This window comes from Kogia breviceps, chromosome 10 (assembly GCF_026419965.1).
Source record: "Kogia breviceps isolate mKogBre1 chromosome 10, mKogBre1 haplotype 1, whole genome shotgun sequence".
NCBI lineage: Eukaryota > Metazoa > Chordata > Mammalia > Artiodactyla > Physeteridae > Kogia > Kogia breviceps.
The window spans coordinates 66,874,507-66,886,612 of record NC_081319.1 but is presented as its reverse complement, the minus strand read 5'-3'; the positions used below and the strand labels follow the sequence as shown (position 1 = coordinate 66,886,612).

At 37.1% G+C, this 12,106-nt stretch overlaps 1 protein-coding gene across 46 annotated transcripts in view; it reads left to right on the top strand.

Annotated features, from left to right (window-relative positions):
• The window catches only part of MLIP (muscular LMNA interacting protein), a 269,496-nt gene that overhangs the window by 68,441 nt on the left and 188,949 nt on the right, over positions 1–12,106 (top strand). For 11 of the 46 annotated variants that reach the window (XR_010835031.1, XR_010835032.1, XR_010835030.1 and 8 more), the window contains exon 2: positions 7,661–7,747. The exons of the other annotated variants lie outside the window; for them this stretch is intronic. Coding sequence is in view for 8 of the 11 variants with exons in the window: in XM_067005945.1 (XP_066862046.1) it covers positions 7,661–7,747 (87 nt within the window). In the remaining 3 variants the exon portion in view is untranslated. The remainder of the gene's footprint in view (positions 1–7,660; positions 7,748–12,106) is intronic. 46 annotated transcript variants of the gene reach the window in all.

Here is a 12,106-nt window from a genome sequence, read left to right as displayed (position 1 = left end):
TAACCACTGTACCACCAGGGAAGTCCCAACTTTAGGACTTTTTTGTTCTTCTTTCTCTAATTGCTTTAGATGTAAGGTTAGGTTGTTTATTTGAGATTTTTCCTGTTTCTTGAGGTAGTGTTGTATTGTTATAAACTCCCCTGTTAGAACTGCTTTTGCTGCAACCCATTGATTTTGGGTCATCATGTTTTCATTGTCATTTGTTTCTAGGTATTCTTTGATTTCCTCTTTGATTTCTTCATTGATCTCTTGGTTATTTAGTAGCATATTGTTTAGCCTCCATGTGTATATTTTACACTTTTTTTCCCTATAATTGATATCTAGTCTCATAGCCTTGTGGTTAGAAAAGATGCTTGACATGATTTCACTTTTCTTAAGTTTACCAAGGCATGATTTGTGATGCAAGATATGATCTATCCTGGAGAATGTTCCATGAGCACTTGAGAGGAAAGTGTATTCTGTTGTTTTTGGATGGAATGTCCTATACATATCAATTAAGTCCATCTTGTTTAATGTATCATTTAAAGCTTCTCTTTCCTTATTTATTTTCATTTTGGATGATCTGTCCATTGGTGAAAGTGGGATGTTAAAGTCCCCTACTATATTGTGTTACTGTCGATTTCCCCTTTTATGGCTCTTAGCATTTTTCTTATGTATTGAGGTGCTCTATGTTGGGTGCATAAATATTTGTAATTGCTATATCTTCTTCTTGGATTGATCCATTGATCATTATGTAGTGTCCTTCTTTGTCTCTTGTAATAGTCTTTATTTTAAAGTCTATTTTGTCTGATATGAGAATTGCTACTTCAGCTTTCTTTTTATTTCCATTTTCATGGCATATCTTTTTCCATCCCCTCACTTTCAGTTTGTATGTGTCCCTATGTCTGAAGCAGGTCTTTTGTAGACAGCATGCATATGAGTCTTTTTTTTTTTTTTTGTATCCATTCAGCCAGTCTATGTCTTTTGGTTGGAGCATATAATCCATTTACATTTAAGGTAATTATCGATAAGTATGTTCCTATTTCCATTTTCTTAATTTTGGGGGTTTGTTATTGTAGGTCTTTTCCTTCTCTGGTGTTTCCTGCCTAGAGAAGTTCCTTTAGCATTTGCTGTAAAGCTGGTTTGGTGGGGCTGAATTCTCTTAGCTTTTGCATGTCTGTAAAGTTTTAAATTTCTCCATCAAATCTGAATGAGATCCTTGCTGGGTAGAGTAATCTTGGTTGTAGGTTTTTCCCTTTCATCACTTTAAATATGTTCTGCCACTCCCTTCTGGTTTGCAGAGTTTCTGCTGAAAGATTAGCTGTTAACCTTATGGGGATTCCCTTGTATGTTATTTGTTGCTTTTCCCTTGCTGCTTTTAATATTTCTTCTTTGTAATTAATTTTTGATAGTTTAATTAATATGTGTCTTGGCATGTTTCTCCTTGGATTTATCCTGTAAGGGACTCTCTATGCTCCTTGGACTTGATTGACTATTTCTTTTCCCATGTTAGGGAAGTTTTCAACTATCATTTCTTCAAATATTTTCTCAGTCCCTTTCTTTTTCTCTTCTTCTTCTGAGACCCCTATAATTTGAATGTAGGTGCATTTACTGTTGTCCCAGAGGTCTCTGAGACTGTCCAATTCTTTTCAGTCTTTTTTCTTTTTTTTGCTCTGTGGTAGCTATTTCCACTATTTTATCTTCCAGATCACTTATCTGTTCTTCTGCCTCAGTTATTCTGCTACTGATTCTTTCTAGAGAATTTTAAATTTCATTTATTGTGTTGTTCATCATTGTTTGTTTGCTCTTTAGTTCTTCTAGGTCCTTGTTAAACGTTTCTTGTATTTTCCTCATTCTATTTCCAAGATGTTGGATCATCTTTACTATCATTACTCTGAATTCTTTTTCAGGTAGACTGCCTATTTCCTCTTCATTTGTTTGGTGTGGTGGATTTTTACCTTGCTCCTTAATTTGCTGCTTATTTCTCTGTCTTCTCACTTTGCTTAACTTACTATGTTTGGGGTCTCCTTTTCACAGGCTGCAGGTTCGTAATTCCCATTGTTTTGGGTGTCTTCCCCCAGTGGGTAAGGTTGGTTCAGTTGGTTGTGTAAGCTTCCTGGTGGAGGGGACTGGTGCCTGTGTTCTGGTGGATGAGGCTGGATCTTGTCTTTCTGGTGAGCATGACTGTGTCCAGTGGTGTGTTTTGGGTTGTCTGTGAACTTATTATGATTTTAGGCAGCCTCTCTGCTAATGGGTGTTCCTGTCTTGCTAGTTTTTTGACATGGGGTGTCTAGCACTGTAGCTTGCTGGTCGTTGAGTGGAGCTAGGTCTTAATGTTGAGACAGAGATCTCTGGGAGAGCTCTTGCTGATTGCTATTATGTGGGTCCAGGAGCTCTCTGGTGGTCCAGTGTCCTGAACTCATCTCTCCCACCTCAGAGGCTCAGGCCTGACACCTGGCCAGAGCACCAAGATCCTATCAGCCACATGGTTTTTGTTGGCTGGAGCCAGTTCCTCAGAAGCTGGCAGACTGAGGAGGTCAGTTCCTCACTGGTTGTTGGCCGGATGTCTCAATCAGTTCTTTGCCATTTGAGTCTTTCCATTATGTATCTTACACATGGCAGGTGGCTTCCACATGTATATGTCTGCAGATTCTCTCCCTGGTAGGCCGCTCTCACACCAGTGTTCCTTGTCAGTCATGGAACATCCAGAAGCTGAGGAGGCACACTCAGGGAGCTAAGCACATGTAGCAGGAGGATGAAGCAATGCTATGAACATAGGGGTGCATGTATCTTTTGAATTATAGTTTTGTCTGGATATATGCACAGGAGGGGGATTGATGGATCATATTAGGTGGGTTCCCTTTTCTCCACACCCTCTACACCATTTGTTATTTGTAGTATTGGTCCCATCTTTTACATGTATACATATATAAAATGTAGAGCAGTTATGATGTCTTGAATATTTGAAAACACTTCAGCTGTGAAACATCACCTTTACCATTACCATTCTCTGATGGATCTTCAACCATCACTCTGGTTGTCACTCTTCCTCTTTTCACATTGTTTAATCTCACATTAGAAATGGTCCCTCTCACTGCATTCCTCCAAATGCCACTAACACAACACTGTTGTATGAAGTTGACTTTTACTGGAGGTTAGAAAGTCAGTGGGGGTGGATCTACAATGTAGCAAAGGATGGGAAGTACTTGACATTGGGTACAGAATGTTCTGTTCTTAGAAATTTCTCTGCCATCACCAGCTGTGGGGCTTTTTCACTGGGCTCTGGCCACCTTCCATTTTGTAATTCCTAGTGCAATACAATACCCCTTCCCCAAGACCTCTACTGGGTGCCTGTTCTCATTCTAGAACCCTGAACACCCTTCCCCCAGTGCCTTTTCTTCTCTCACCTCCTTTAGACTCTAAACCCCCAAATGCTTATGACTTTATTATGTAGAGCACACAGTAGATGCTTTGTTTCACCCTCTCCTCTCCCTGGCCTTTCCCAGGGCTCTTAGATGTTCTCAGATAAAAAATTATATATTTTAATTTACATATTTATATTTTAAATTGATATTTATATTTTTCATATATTTATATTCTGACTTTTACAACAAAGTCATTAGATTAAGCCCCTTTATTAACTTTAATAGATTAATAGATTTTAACAGATTTAAAAATCTATTTATCTACCTATCTATCATTGCTCTCTTTCTCTCTATATATATCCATATATATATCCATATATATATCCATATATATATATATATAAATTTTTTGTCTGAGAAAAAATTATATATGTACCACATCTTCTTTATCCATTCATCTGTTGATGGGTGTTTAGGTTGCTTCCATATCTTGACTATTATAAATAATGCTGTTGTGAACATTGAGGTGCATTTATCTTTTCAAATTTTAGTGTTTTTATTTTTTTCAGACATATATGCTGGAGTGGATCATATGGGTCATATGGTGGGTCATATGGTAGTTTTATTTTTAGTTTTTTGAGAAACCTCCATACTGTTTTCCACAGTGGCTGCACCAGTTTACTTTCCCACCAAGAGTGTACAAGGGTTCCCTTTTCTCCACATCCTTGCCAACATTTGCTATTTGTGTTCTTTTTGATGATAACCATTCTGATAGGTGTGAGGTGATATCTCACTGTGGTTTCCATTTATCTTTCCTTGATGATAGTGATGTTGAGCATCTTTTCATATGCCTATTCACCATCTACATGTCCTCTTAGAAAAAATGTCTGTTCACTTCTTCTGCCCATTTTTTTTAACATCTTTATTGGAATATAATTGCTTTACAATGATATGTTAGTTTCTGCTGTATAATGAAGTGAATCAGCTACACATATATCCCCATATCTCCTCACTCTTGCGTCTCCCTCTCACCCTCCCTATCCCACCCCTCTAGGATTCTGTCCATTTTAAAAATTGAGTAATTTGTTTTTTTTTTTTTTTTTGATATTGAGTCATATGAGCTGTTCCTATATGTTGGGTATTAACCCCTTATTGGTCATATCATTTGCAAATATTTTCTCCCATTCAGTTGGCTTTCTTTTCTTTAATGGTTTCCTTTGCTGTGCAAAAGCTTTTAAGTTTAATTAGGTCCTGTTTAGTTTTGCTTTTATTTTCTTTGCTTTAGTAGATGTATCCAAAAAAATATTGCTGCAATTTATGTCAGAGTGCTCTGCCTATGTTTTCCTCTAGGAGTTTTATAGTATTTTACATTTATGTCTTTAATCCATTTTGAATTTATTTTTGTATATGCTGTGACTGTTCTAATTTCATTGTTTTACACGTAGTTGTCCAGTTTTCCCAGCACCAGTTATTGAGGAGTCTGTCTTCTCTCCACTGTATACTCTTGCCTCCTTTGTCATAGATTAATTGGCCATAAGTGGGTGGGTTCTCTATCCTACAGATAGATATATAAATTTTTGTCTTAGAAAAAATTATATCTATCTAGATAAAGATATAGATATAGATATAGATATACCATCTACCCAAAGAACCAGAAGAAACTTTGAAAGTAAAGTGCACTTTCTGTTTCACTTGAGTCAGACCAATTTTTCCTGGACAAGACTTCATCACCAGTGTTGGTGAAAGAACATTTATTTCACCTCCTTTTATGCCCTGCTTCCCCCAATCTTCCTCACCCTGACCTCACAGACCTTGTTTTAAACGAGCTCTATTCCAACTCTAAGAGTCATGATTTTGTGATTCTGCCTGAAGTGCCCTTCAAAACTTCTGTGAAGGGCCATTTTATTTTATTTTACTGTTCAGACCAGCCTCCCACCTCCCCTGGTCCCCTCAGGCACTGATGTATCCCCCTCTGGTGCCCTCATTTATTCACAAGTCTCTCTGGGAGCTTCCTGCAAGCAGTAGATTACTTGCAATTCACCTCCCTCCAATTGCTCATGACAGTGGCTGAACACAGTAGGTGATTAATAAGTGTTTGTTGACTACACTGCTGAACTACTGTATGGCAACATCAACAGACAGATGCCATCTCTCTCTTGCTCTCAACATCTCTCCATGGCTACCCACTAGTGGGATCAAGCACTGTTCAGTATCACAGAAAAGATTTTGCTCTGAAAGTGAGTTGCTGTCAAGCAGTTTGATTTTCAAGAGGAGAAAGATACTGGGATGGTGCTACCTTCATATTCGTAAGACGCTCCCAGGTTTCCATTGGTGGTGATGAAAAGGGGGACATTTAATGCTTGTGCAGATTACATAGAATATTCGATCATAGCAACTATGTTCAGAGTCTCAGTTGCAAGCAAATGAATAGAAAGCAGTGAACCCTCTAAATCAGTGTTTGGATGAATATATTTTTATCAAAAGAATTTAGGATATTCTGACTTCTCCATGGCAGATTTATTTTTTTATTTATTTTTTTTTTTTTCCGGTATGCGGGCCTCTCACTGTTGTGGCCTCTCCCGTTGCGGAGCACAGGCTCCGGACGCACAGGCTCAGCGGCCATGGCTCACGGGCTTAGTTGCTCCGCGGCATGTGGGATCTTCCCGGACCAGGGCACGAACCCGTGTCTCCTGCATCGGCAGGCGGATTCTCAACCACTGCGCCACCAGGGAAGCCCCAGATTTATTTTTTGATACCATAATGACCCACCATCATTTTGTTCACTTTAATTTCAGTGTTATTTACTTGAGGCAGAACCAATTGCTCCTGTACCTCTGCTTTTGTTGCAATTTTGGAGCTTATTGTTAGTATCTTAAAGTAGTTCTGATCCATAAGAAAGAGAAATAATGACCTTTCAATATTAAAGGAAACTTCTTATCTACCTCTTTCTATCTTATTTTTCTCACTCTTGCCCAGAGTTTACTATCCTGGGTTTAGTGTTCATAATTTTCATGAGCCTTTTATACTAATACCACCTATAATCTGTAAAATTATATGTAGCTGGTTTTGTGAATACTACACAAATCATGTTATGGTAGTTATTCTTTTATAATTTGCTATTTTCACAATATTCTACTTTTAAGAGACAGGTAGGTTGATACATATAATTCTAGGGAATTAATTTTATTGCTTTGTACTGTTTCACGGATAAATACATCAGATGTATTTATCTATTCTTAAGTTGATGGGCATTTAGCTTACTTTCTTCTCATTTTTCTCTAATGTAAAACATCAATACAATACTCATGTACGTGATTTCCTGGGCCGGGTGCAGGAGCTTCTCTAGGGTATACATCTAGGGATGAGACTGCTGGTCATTGAGTGTACCCACAGTCTCCTGTTCTGAGGTATTGCCAAACTGCTTTCCAAGGTGGGCTTACTCTCCCTTTAGCTGTGTGTGATGTTACCTGTTGCTCTGCATGCTGGCAGCATCTAATGTTGCCAATTTGGTGGGGGGGGGATATGACATTTCATTATGGGTTTCATTTGTGCATTCCTGATTACTAGGAAGATTGCATATCTTTTCCTGTTTTGCTTTTGTCATTTGTGTTTCTCATTCTGTGAATTTTCTCCTTCCAAATTTGCTAATTATTCCATTTCATTAAAAAATCTTTTTCTTAAATAATTATTCCATTTCTTAAAAGCTGATTTATGAAGCCCTTAAAATATATTTTTGACTTCTGAATCCTTTTTCTTTTCGATTTTATGTACTACAAGTATTTTCTCCCCATCTATGAATGAGCATAGCACTTTCCCCATCTATGGATTAACGTAGCAGTTACCTCATTGTGTAATATTTTGTGTTTGTCTGTCTCTTTCTCTCCTAAGGCTATGACTTCAAGTGAGAGCAAGAACAGACCTTTTCATTTTTATTTTCTTAGTTCCTGGCACATAGATGATACCTAGCAAAATTGCTTGAGCTGACTTGAGAGTCCCACTTAATTTAATATAGATGCTATAGTAAATCTGAGGTTTTTACTTAAGGCTTTCAATTTAAGGTTGTTTCTGTCAATCTTAGTCATTTGATATATACATATATATTCATATACACATACATGTATATACATGCATGCATATCACTTGAAAGAGTGACACTTTTGCAACCGAATCAGATTAGGCCCTTTTCATAGCCTTTAAAATATGGCCTCCCTCCATTTCCAGACAAAGAGTTTCTCTTAGAACACTGCTAAGGTTGAGACAGGTTGATATATTCAGATGAGATTGAATTAACAGATGCATTTCTATTTCTGGTCCAGAGTTGTTGGGGAAGCGGGAGGAAGGAGAGCATAATTGTACAATGCTTTGTCATCTTTGCAGCTCATCAATATCAGCAGCTGGCACAGGCAAGTGTTTGTCAATTAAGGTCTGTCGGCTGACCCTGACCTTGTCGTTACTATCACTGCTTTCTTGACATCTACTAGTTTGACATGTGACACCAGGCTCCGTAGGCAGCTGGTACCTTGGACTTGAATGTACTGTGAGTTCTCTGGCATTACTACTGAAATTCCTTGTTATTGTCACCATGTCATACTTTTGACATCTCCGATTACTATGTCCTGTCTTCGTGTTTCTTCTTTCAAATCGCAGTATTTATGTTGTAGTTAATGGGACTGTTTACAATGTAGCAGACGACAGGTGTTCAAGTTGCTGTGGATGCTCATCTTAGAATTGCTCCAGGAAAAGTTGATTTTACTGTAACTTTATGTAACAAGAAATAATTTAAGTAAATTTTGGGTTGGATTGAGCATCATGAGTTTAAATAATTACTTTTTATTTGAGATGTAACTAAACTTTGAAATGTATTAAAAACACATTTCAAAATTCAATTCTAACTCCTTAACGTATTCTTAGCTATGCATTGGGATAGCAAAACTCAGAAGCCATGATTCTCACTCTTCCCCCTTGGTCCTTCCTTGAACTTCCCTCCTATTTCTCTTTCTCCCTCTCTCTCCCCATCCCTCCCTTCTCTCTTTCCTAACCTGGCATTCAAACTTTCCTACGCTCTTCAGGTGACACTTTGCACTCCACTTATGAAGTTTCATTACTGTATTTTTTTTCCAATAGTGTCCTCTGAAACTGAGATTTATCCACAGTAGTAGCTGGAGATAATGTTGTTTACAGTGCTGTACATAATTACATTTTGTTTTGGGTATGTCAGGCCTATGACGATGGAATAATAAATGAGTACTGAATGTTCCTGCAGCTTTTATTTGTGAGGAATTGCTCATGCAGTCAGGGTCACATGCAAGATGCAAATGAAATAGGACAGGAAGAAGAGGATTTATCTATTCCACCATGAATGCATTCCAGAGTGATTTGATTGGTTTTTCTATACCTTCTAGCAGGTGGATATGTGTACAGGTGCAATAGCTGGGGACCTTTTTAATTTCAGCTAATAAGGAGATAAAAGTGTTCTTTGCTTGCAAATTCAGGCATTTTTTCCTTCTAGAATTCCTCAAATTGGGAAGATTAGTGCATTTTCTTTGCCTTTTAAGCTTGTTCCCCTAGGGTAGCAGAGCTGTAACTCTTCCCAATGTATTCTGGCTATTGTAAAGGCCTTTTTATCTCAGAGTCAAGGGAGCAGTTGAATACTAAGTTTTTGTTCCAGAAATCCAGCCGTTGTGAATTTCTGTAAACTTCTGTCTTTTCTTCAGTTATATGCTGTCTGAAAGTTGTATATGTTAAGACTTGAAGGTTCTTTGAGACGATGTCAAGTTACTCTAGAAATGTGTTCCGATTTTGTAACAAGCACTTACTTTTTGGAAGATCCAATAAGCATGGATAGGTCTGATTTCAAATCCACTGCACTTGTCCTGTAGATGGCTTTTCACCAGGAATTGCATCCATGGGAGACTTTTCACCTTTAGTAAATCCCAGGCTCCAAATGGGAGTTCCTTAAATGGATAACTGAGGGATATGGCCAGGTTAACTGAGAGTACATCTCCATCCAACTCCTTTCTCTTGAGTCCAATCTTTTCATTTCCATCTGGCCACTGTCACGAGTTGCATCTCTGAGAGGCATCTCTCTGAGAAGTATTGTAGGATAAAATGGTTAAGATCACAGTTCCATGGAATCAGAAAGACCTGGATTTGTGTTCTTGTTCTATCATTTTCTTGGTGTAGATCCTTGTGAGAGGTTATCTAACCATTAAAAAAAATTATTAAGACTTTATTTTTTAGAATAGTTTAAGTCTCACAGCAAAACTGAAAGTCAGGTATAGAGCTTTCCCATATAGCCTCTGCCTCCACACATCCATAGCCTCTCCCATTACTAACATCCTTCACCAGAGTGGTAAATTTGTTGTGATAGATGAACCTATATAGACACATCATAATCACCCAAAGTTTTGTGACCATACAGTCTTTCACAGTGTTCCCTTGTTATTCTTTTAATGTCCATAGCATCTGTAGTGATGTTGCCTTATAACCATCTCCCAGATCAAAATATAGAATCTCACCAGCATCCCAGAAGCCCCTCATCCTCCCTTCCTTCGAAGAGGTCATTGTATATAGAGCTGCATACCAGGGTTTGTTCTCCTATAAGCATCTATTCATACTCATTTTCTTACTCAGGTCCAAAACTTTGGAGTGACCACTGACTCCTCTCTGTCTCTCATACCCCGTATCCAGTCCATTAGCATCATCATAGATCTACTCTGAAAATATATTGAGTCTCCTCAATTCTCACTTCCTCCACAGCTATTGCCCTGGTCCCAAACTCATGCTTTCTTGTCTATACAAAATTAGTGCCTCCAATCTGCCTTCCTTTCTTCTCCCTTGTCCCCCTGTAGTCTATTGTCTTCTATTTTTAAGGGTAAATTTTTATTCTCTTGCAAAGTTTTAGATCCCCCCCCACCCCTGTTCTTTCTTAGGATATCTTTTCATAACAAATCGGTTTAAATAAACCAGTATGATTAGCATCTATTGCCAAATAACTGTCTGTACCTTCAAAATAAGTAAGCAGTGACAGTTCCATTGTATTTTTGCTTCTGGCTAACAAAGAATTCATTATAGCACATTGATAGATGATATTTCTGATTTGTTAGAACTAACATATGCATATTAAAACTAAAAACGTTTTAATAGATATATTCTTTTCAAACTTTTAACCTTTTTATTTAAAAAATATCAAAGATACAGAAAAATTCCAAGAAAACTACAATTAACACCAAATACCCTTCACCTATATGCACCCATTATTTAACATTTTTGCCACATTTGCTTTATATCTCTATCTATGTATCTATTTATGTATCTATCTATCTATGTATCTATCTGTCTATCATTGCCATCATCATATATAATATTCTTCTTCATTTTATTGAACCAGTTGAGAGTAAGATATGGACATCACAATATTTCATCCTTAAATACTTCTACATGGATCTTCTAAGTATAAGAAAATTTTCGTATATAACCCATTACACTTATCAAATTTAGGAAATTTAGCATAGATACAATACTGTTTTTGAACATATATTTTATATTAATTTCCACAGCTAGTACCCTCATCCCAAACTCATTCTTTCTTGCCCAGATTAGTGGAAAATTAGTGCACTGTCCTTTATAACATTGTTCTTATAGCACTTTTTTTTTTTTCAATCCAGAATGTAACCCAGAGTCATGTACTATATTTAGATGTATGCCTTTATGGTTTCCTTTATATAAGAAATAGTTACCTATAGTAACTATAGGTTACTATAGTTACTTTTATAGTTATATTTTTTATAGTTATATTTTATATATTTTATAGTTATCTATAAAATAGTTACCTATTTTATACATATTAGTGTATATATGTCAATCCCAATTTCTCAATTCATCCCACCACCCCCACTGCTTTCCCCTCTTTGTGTCCATATATTTGTTCTCTACATCTGTGTCTGCCTTGCACACTGGTTCATCTGTACCATTTTTCTAGATTCCACATGTATGCATTAATATACGATATTTGTTTTTCTCTTTCTGACTTACTTCACTCTGTATGACAGTCTCTGGGTCCATCCACGTCTCTACAAATGACCCAGTTTCACTCCTTTTTATGGCTGAGTAATATTCCATTGTATATATGTACCAAAACTTCTTTATCCATTCATCTGTCAATGGGCATTTAGTTTGCTTCCATGACCTAGCTATTGTAAATAGTGCTGCAATGAACATTGGGGTGCATGTGTCTTTTTGAGTTATGGTTTTCTCTGGTATATGCCCAGTAGTGGGATTGCTGGCTCATATGGTAATTCTATTTTTAGTTTTTTAAGGAACCTCCATATTGTTCACCATAGTGGCTGTATCAATTTTCATTCCTACCAACAGTACAAGAAGGTTCCCTTTTCTCCACACTCTCTCCAGCATTTGTTTGTAGATTTTCTGGTAATGCCCATTCTAACTGGTGTGAGGTTATACCACTTTGTAGTTTTGAATTTCATTTCTCCAAAATTAGTGACATTGAGCAGATTTTCATGTGCCTCTTGGCCATCTGTATGTCTTCTGTAGAGAAATGTCTAGGTAGGTCATCTGCTCATTTTTTGATTGGGTTGCTTTTTTAAAATACTGAGCTGCATGAGCTGTTTATATATTTTGGAGATTAATCCTTTGTCTGTTGATTCATTTGCAAATATTTTCTCCCGTTCTGAGGGTTGTCTTTTCATCTTGTTTATAGTTTCCTTTGCTGTGCAAAAGCTTTTCAGTTTCATTAAGTCCCA